The sequence below is a fragment of the Lingula anatina genome, chromosome 10, assembly GCF_051362555.1.
Source record: "Lingula anatina isolate TDL-2025a chromosome 10, LinAna3.0, whole genome shotgun sequence".
Taxonomy (NCBI): Eukaryota; Metazoa; Brachiopoda; class Lingulata; order Lingulida; family Lingulidae; genus Lingula; species Lingula anatina.
The window spans coordinates 8,287,720-8,294,621 of NC_141776.1; the positions used below are offsets into that span (position 1 = coordinate 8,287,720).

The 6,902-nt window shown below is 37.8% G+C and overlaps 1 protein-coding gene across 1 annotated transcript; it reads left to right on the forward strand.

Annotated features, from left to right (window-relative positions):
• Positions 1 to 3,339: 3,339 nt before the first annotated feature.
• Positions 3,340 to 6,491, forward strand: LOC106166688 (beta-1,4-N-acetylgalactosaminyltransferase bre-4-like). The gene is made up of 5 exons (XM_086997477.1): positions 3,340 to 3,564; positions 4,059 to 4,252; positions 4,748 to 4,870; positions 5,415 to 5,519; positions 5,884 to 6,491. The coding sequence occupies exons 1-5, from the start codon at positions 3,340 to 3,342 to the stop codon at positions 6,032 to 6,034; spliced, it is 798 nt and encodes a 265-aa protein (XP_086853603.1). The 3' UTR covers positions 6,035 to 6,491.
• The last annotated feature ends 411 nt before the right edge of the window (positions 6,492 to 6,902 follow it).

Genomic DNA, 6,902 nt, shown 5'->3' on the forward strand with positions numbered 1-6,902 from the left:
ACGCCGCAGAATTGAGCAAAGCGAGAAGACTTTCAAAACATCTCGGAAATATGTTTTATTGATGTCGTGGCTCAATAAATTAGATCCCAAACTTGAGTGCAACAATCTGTTGCGCGGTGGAGACTATGGAAACTGAGAAATCAATACAACAGAATATTAGTGGAGAGAACAGACAGATGAAGAGCCTAATTGTACTCTACTTCTTAATCACATACATGCAGCTACTATGCATGACGATAACATTGCTTTATGACAAAAAAGGGAAAAAAGAAAATAATAATAAAAGAAAGAAGAAAAGGAAGTAGTAGAAGCAAACAAAAAATCGCATTCAACTCATACGTCTAACTAGCTTACTATATATTAAAGATTTTCATTAGAAACTGATCTCATCAGAGGCATCGTAAGAGTAAGTTATTAGTTTCTGGTAATCTCTGAACTTCAGGATGCAGACAATGAAGAGTATGTTGATCTATGGGAATGTATTCTAACGTAATGCATCGTGATTTGCCCAAGTCTTGGCTGTCACTGACGAAGTAATTGCAGGTATGCACAGCCTATTGAATGAAATGTATATGTGAAAAGGGGGGGGGGTTGATACGTGATAAAGGCCTAAATTCGGCAAAAATAGCTTTTTCCGTTGCATTTATGACTTAATGACTTATGACTTAATATTAGCCCAATAAAATTGACACATTTAAAGCACAAACTTCCTTTTTCTGTAGTTTTATTCACCATCCACGCGGTTCTACGCAAGGGCCAATCACTTTGGGCTGCTTGGTAAATTGGTGTGAAATTATTGATCGTAGTTCGGTTAACTCTGTAGATATTAGCATCTAGATTAGATTGGCATGCCCAACGACTAGGGCGTTTACTACAAGCTGGTGCAAGCGCTTTTTTTAGGTGATATGAGGGCATTATCATGATGTTCCATTTCAAGGTATTATTTGGCCTCTTTCAAAAATTTTCCTAGCATAAGCTTGTTTGGATTGAATAAGGACAAACGCGGCGTTCCTAGATGTTCAGGTGAGGGAGATCTGATTGATAGCGATAGTACAGTTGTTAATCCCAAAACTCTGCTGTTACGCCATCAGCACGAATAAGCAAAATTTTCCCGATGTATTTATCACGTCACATGGCTTTGTATATTTCCATATTATTTAATCAGATAATGTAAAAGGTCCTAGCATGCCGAACACCCATTTGCGGGTCCAATGGGAGGAGGGGGGGTGGGGGTATGTGCCACTCACTAGGCTTTGGGGATACTTCCCAGCAAACATAGAACTTTACTATTCATGACGATAATATAACCTAAAATTCTATGGAAGAGATAAGGTAACGTTATAAAACGTTCTGTATCCTTTTTTCCCTTCCTTTTCTCCTTCCAACACCCAAAATATACATATAAAATCTACGCAAGACAAAACTATGCTAAAGCGTATGTTTGCTGCCTAGAGGGTGCTTGGATGATTTTAGATTGATGAAGCGCATATCGGTAAATTGACAATTCACAGCATTTCTTACTCAATTATTCAAAGGAATGGACGGGTCTTCCATACCGAGCCCGTGCTATGTTTGCAGTACATATTAGAAGTTACTGTCGAACAGTAAAAGGACACACAGATTGCAATGACTACTGACTATGCAACTCGAGGATAGAGAGCTATATATACCCTGACTTATTGAGATGAAAGATGTCGATTTACTTCACCCAATGCTGTGCGATACCTAACACCCAGTCCAGGTATGAAACAGAAAAGCAGAACCTACGGCCGTGAGTAAACGGGGCAGAAATCGTAGCGGTTGTGGCAGACGTTTTCTGAAATATAAACTAAATAATCTCCAAAGTCATATCGTGGACCCAGTAATTCGAAAATACTTTGCACGTATTCCATAAGCCTCGCATTTCAGAAGAACATACCTGAAAACATAAGACACCATCATATCAATCCGAGAAAAAAGATGAAGAAGCCGATGCGGTTAACAGTGGTGTTAACTTGTGCTCAAGGGTGTGTGATTCTCCTGGTTGTAGTGCACGTGCAATACCAGTTGTCGTGCAGCAGTGGAGACACTTGTCAAAACCACAGTGAGACTGAAACCAGAGCCAATTTGGAAAATTTCCAGAACCCGCGCTTCGACTGCCAAAGACCGACAAAGGTTGTTCTTTTATTAGCGTTAATAAGGTTGTATCCTGTTTTACTGGGGAATATCCTCCATTGTAAATATACCTCTGTTCATTGCCATTTTAATTAGACTTAGTTCAAGTGAAATTCAAACATATTAAAAATGCAGAGTTTTATTCAGAATTTATTTTAAACTAACTTCTATTATCAGTATGCTTTTACAGCCTCCAATTTAATTTTGAATCGTTGTTTTCATATTTCGGAAACTAACATCTCAAGCCCGTAGCCAGCAATTTTAAAAGGGGGATTCTTTTTCTGAAAAAGTGGACCTTTTACCATGAAACCTTCACATACCTAGATAATTATCCAGAGGAGACCTTTTCCCAGCAAAAAGGGTGGTTCTTTCGAAATCCTGTGCCCACCCCCACCCTCCACCCCGGCTACGGGCCTGCATCTTTAACCATGTGCCTCTGTCGTCTCTTCCCTGATCGAGTTTCAGAGATTATTTGACCGTTTCCTTTATTTTCTGCATGTCTCTGTTGTTTCTATAAATGCTAATTACTTACACTGCGCGCTGGTGGTGCAGATCTACAGTATCGATATTTTTAGGACAAGAATACTTCCGGGACATTTTGCCCCGAATCTCCCTGTGGACTAGGTAAGAACAATCTGTATTTCTACCACTATCTATCAATCCACAAATGAATCCATTAAGCCAAATTAACCTATTTCAAGGAAGAAATGACATTCATATATTAATCGTTTATCTATCTATACCCGGTTTTCATAGTATTTGAACTAATGACATTCGAGCATTCACTTTACTGTAATTGATGCTTAATTGTGTGTTCAGCGATATCAGTTTCAAATACAAACATATATATAAAGTTATACTTTGCTGAATTTTGTTTGCATATGTTTTTTTCCTGTATGCCGGAGAAAGTGAATCACACATCCTGTCGCTGTGTCTTACTTCTCCGGATGTAACATTCTCAATCCGTCAATATGATTTTGTAGACTAATACATCTAAGTAAACTTTTACCATCTGGCATTTTTTAACGACACAAACCATTTTTTTCCTCACGTCATGTTTTTAAAGCCGTGCTCAAATATTTTAGATCAACAGGATTTTTTTAATGGATTGACGAATACTTATGTTATACTTATTGTTTTTATCATTCATAAGTAGGAAGAATTAAGGTCAAAACTTTCTATAAGATGACCGAAGCATCAGTGGATGGATTTGGCAAAGGATATAGTCAGTTTCGTGGTGACGTCATTAAATATGGTCACTGGAAACCACGTTCCTGTATAGCCAGATCTCGTGTAGTGATAATTATACCGTATAGGAAACGTCCGGAGCATCTACGCCACTGGTTGGCTCATTATCATCCAATCTTACAACGCCAAATGATTGAGTACAGGATTGTTGTAGCTGAGCAGGTGAGACCATGATTTCAGGAATCGAATGAGCCTTTTCGGGTTGAAAAAGATTTTTTAGATTTCTTTAATATACTAGCACATATATATATATATATTTTTTTTTTTTGGAACTAAACTTGAAAAACCCAGCCTATATGGAGAAGCCTTCTCTAACTTGCGTTGCAAAAATGAGTAAATGTCATTTTTCCCAAATATTGCAATTGCATGTACTGTAATAGTACGTTTTTTTCACGAAAAGAATAACATTTGAAGACCGACACATGTTTTTGGCATAAATCACATTCGTTAACAATTTTTATTATACATTTAATTAATGTAATCAGTTAAGCTAATCAATTACCTTATTAAGTTTGCTAATAACAGTAGTTTGTCTTCTGAAACTTTTTTGTCTGAAGTTTGCAAATCGTCTACCCAGAACAACGTTCAGGTTTAGAGGGTAGATGACAAATTCCTTGCTAGATTTCACGCCCTTTATCAATACGTTATCATTTCAGTTCGGTTCAGAACTTTTCAATAAAGGGCGATTAATGAATGCTGCCTTTATAGAGTGCAAGAAGGCATTCGATTTCGACTGTGTGATCTTCCATGACGTTGATCTTCTACTACAAGATGACCGCAACATGTACTGGTGCTATAAATTCACCAGTCCGAGGCATTTGTCTCCTGCTGTTAGTAAATTCAAATATAAGTAAGTTGGGTAGGTAAAAAGACCACGTAGACGTGTAAATGGAATAGAAAACGTAAACATACAGTGTACAGCCCATAGCCAAGGAAAACAGTAAGACAGCACCACTAGTTTTCTGGCCAAGGTGAATTTCTGTACTCCCTGACCACAGCTAGTAGTCTGTCAAGAATTATTGTAGATATACTTCAGTTTTGCATACTATTTTAGGGGTCCCTGATATCAGAGGTTATAGTATACTATTAATACAAAAGTTGGAAAAACTCACCTTGGGGAGGGGATCGAATTCAGTCAAAAAAATAGATGAAACTTTAAAATGTTGGTACTAGTAGCAGCAACAACGGCAGCAGTAGTAGTAACTTTATATTATATATTGTGTTAATTCGAGCTTTGCTGATACTCATTTATTTCATTTATTTACAAAGCGGCACTAACGCACAACCAACGTTAACGGCAAGCAGGCAAGTAATATTTTAATAATTTCGTTCTGCCATTTTCAAGATTGCCGTACAAAAAACTAGTGGGAGGAGTACTGGCCTTCACAAAGAAACAGTTCAAAGCTGTTAATGGCTACAGCAATGAGTTCTGGGGCTGGGGTGGCGAGGACGATGACATGGCGGAGAGGTAATGATTGTGATTGATTACAGACTGGAGAGAGAAAGAAAGAGAGTTTTTTCTTTCAATAATACTGTCCATGTATTTAGCTGCATTCCAAACGTGTCATCAGCACAGTTTAGAAAGAATATGCAACAACATTACAGTCTCAACTAGCACAATTTACCGTACGTACAATTACCGTACGTCAACGCTAAACGTTCATCAGATAAGAATAAATAGTGTTTTTAGAGTAATGTGAGCACAGATGAGAGAATGAGAGAGAGAGAGGCGGAGTCCGTTGTTCTTAATCTTTATTCCCTGTGAATTACAATATTACACACACACTAACACACACACACACTCTCTCTCTCAAACACACACACACACAAACACACACACACACACACACACATATATCAGTGTGACATGTCTGTTTTGGTTTGGTCTGCCATAAAGTCATTACAACACCATTCTGTGCAAAAACAGGTTTCATGCATTTATAGCATGTTGTTGAACTGAGGGTGTTTCAAAATAGCCAAAACATCGGGTTGTTGGGTTGTTGTCGTTTCAGAATATCCAGCATTGGGCTGCCAATAGACAGATCTCCCCTTGAACTTGGAAGGTACAAAATGGCGGGGCACAGGCAGAGAGGATATCGCATTAGTCCCCAGTTGATGTGGGTATTAAGGCATCTGACTCTCTCTTTCCCTATCTTAATCTCTCTCTCTCTCTCTCTTCCTCTCACTCTCTCTCTCTCTCTCTCTCACGCGCATACACACACCTCGTTTTGTGTCTCTATCTGTCTGTCTGTCTGTCTGTCTCTCTCTGTCTCTTACTCTTTCCCACGCTACTGAAAAAAAAATCTACGTATGAAAGGTCATTTAAAAGTGGGTTACATTATATTTTTCAATAAACGTATTTTTGTATTTATTCATTTATCCATGCCTTTGTGGTTATTATCTTTTATTTAAACAAACAAACAAACAAACGAATAATCAAATAAATAATTAAACGAAAGAATAAATAAATCATATTCGCAGGGGGAGACTGCTGGACACAAGCCGCACCCGATTCAAGCGAGACGGCCTCAGTAACCTACAGTATCACGTGGTCTTATTCCAAAACGGAACTCTTTTCACGCGAATTCTGTTAGACATAGGACGCATTAGTCCGGCAGATGCGAAATCTTGAGAGACAGATAATTAAACGAGAGTATTTTCACAGACAGAAGCCATTCAACATCTTTTATTCTCAGTTTTCACGGTAACTGTGATGTAAATTGCCAATGCCATAATTCTGGGTAATTCCTGTCGCACCGTGTGTTTTCGTCAATAACACTTATTGCTTTTTATTATTAGATGGCTTACAGTGGTTTCTTTTTCAATTCAGACAAGGTTATTAACATTCCTGTGCAATGCTTATCTGACCCCGGCAGCAGAACTTGGCAAATACATGTAAATTAAGCATGTTGTCATTACTAATCGAAAATAAAAACTTGTTCTGATCAAAATTTAAAATATCAAAATTGTTGTTTAATCGCATAGCAATATTAAAAAAGTTCAGCACGTTCATCAATAAGAAAGACAGTTAACTACGAAGTGGTTCCAGCCCACAATACACTCAGATTCACATAAAGGGCAGGTCACAAACCCGCACATTTCTAAATTGCAAATGGCAACTGTTGTTTATAAAGGCTGAAAGAGCCATCTCAGCTGAACAGTCAGCTGTAGAGCAAAAAATGTCTAGTGAATAATATGAGTGTTCGACGGAAAAGATCAAACGCCCCAAAATGTTAAAATACTGGTGTTTTTGACAGTTTACATTGTTTTGAAGATATAACCTACATGTATGAATGTACATCTATGTTAAATGTTATAAAAGATGTGTTACACTGACAGTATTGATCATAGAGTTAACCATATACAACTGTATTTGACGTTATCGTTTAAAAGATTGTTGGATGAATGATTGTTGTTACACTAAATTACTACTAGTAAAGATGTGTGTTAGACCGGTATTGCTCTGTGGGTGTTGGGAGGCCATCTCTCTTATGGAGTAA

Coding starts and splice junctions, on each gene's coding strand:
- LOC106166688 (XM_086997477.1), top strand. CDS start 3,340: ATGACCGAAGCATCAGTGGATGGATTTGGCAAAGGATATAGTCAGTTT. Junction 3,565..4,058: donor GGATTGTTGTAGCTGAGCAG/GTGAGACCATGA, acceptor TTATCATTTCAG/TTCGGTTCAGAACTTTTCAA. Junction 4,871..5,414: donor GACGATGACATGGCGGAGAG/GTAATGATTGTG, acceptor TTGTCGTTTCAG/AATATCCAGCATTGGGCTGC.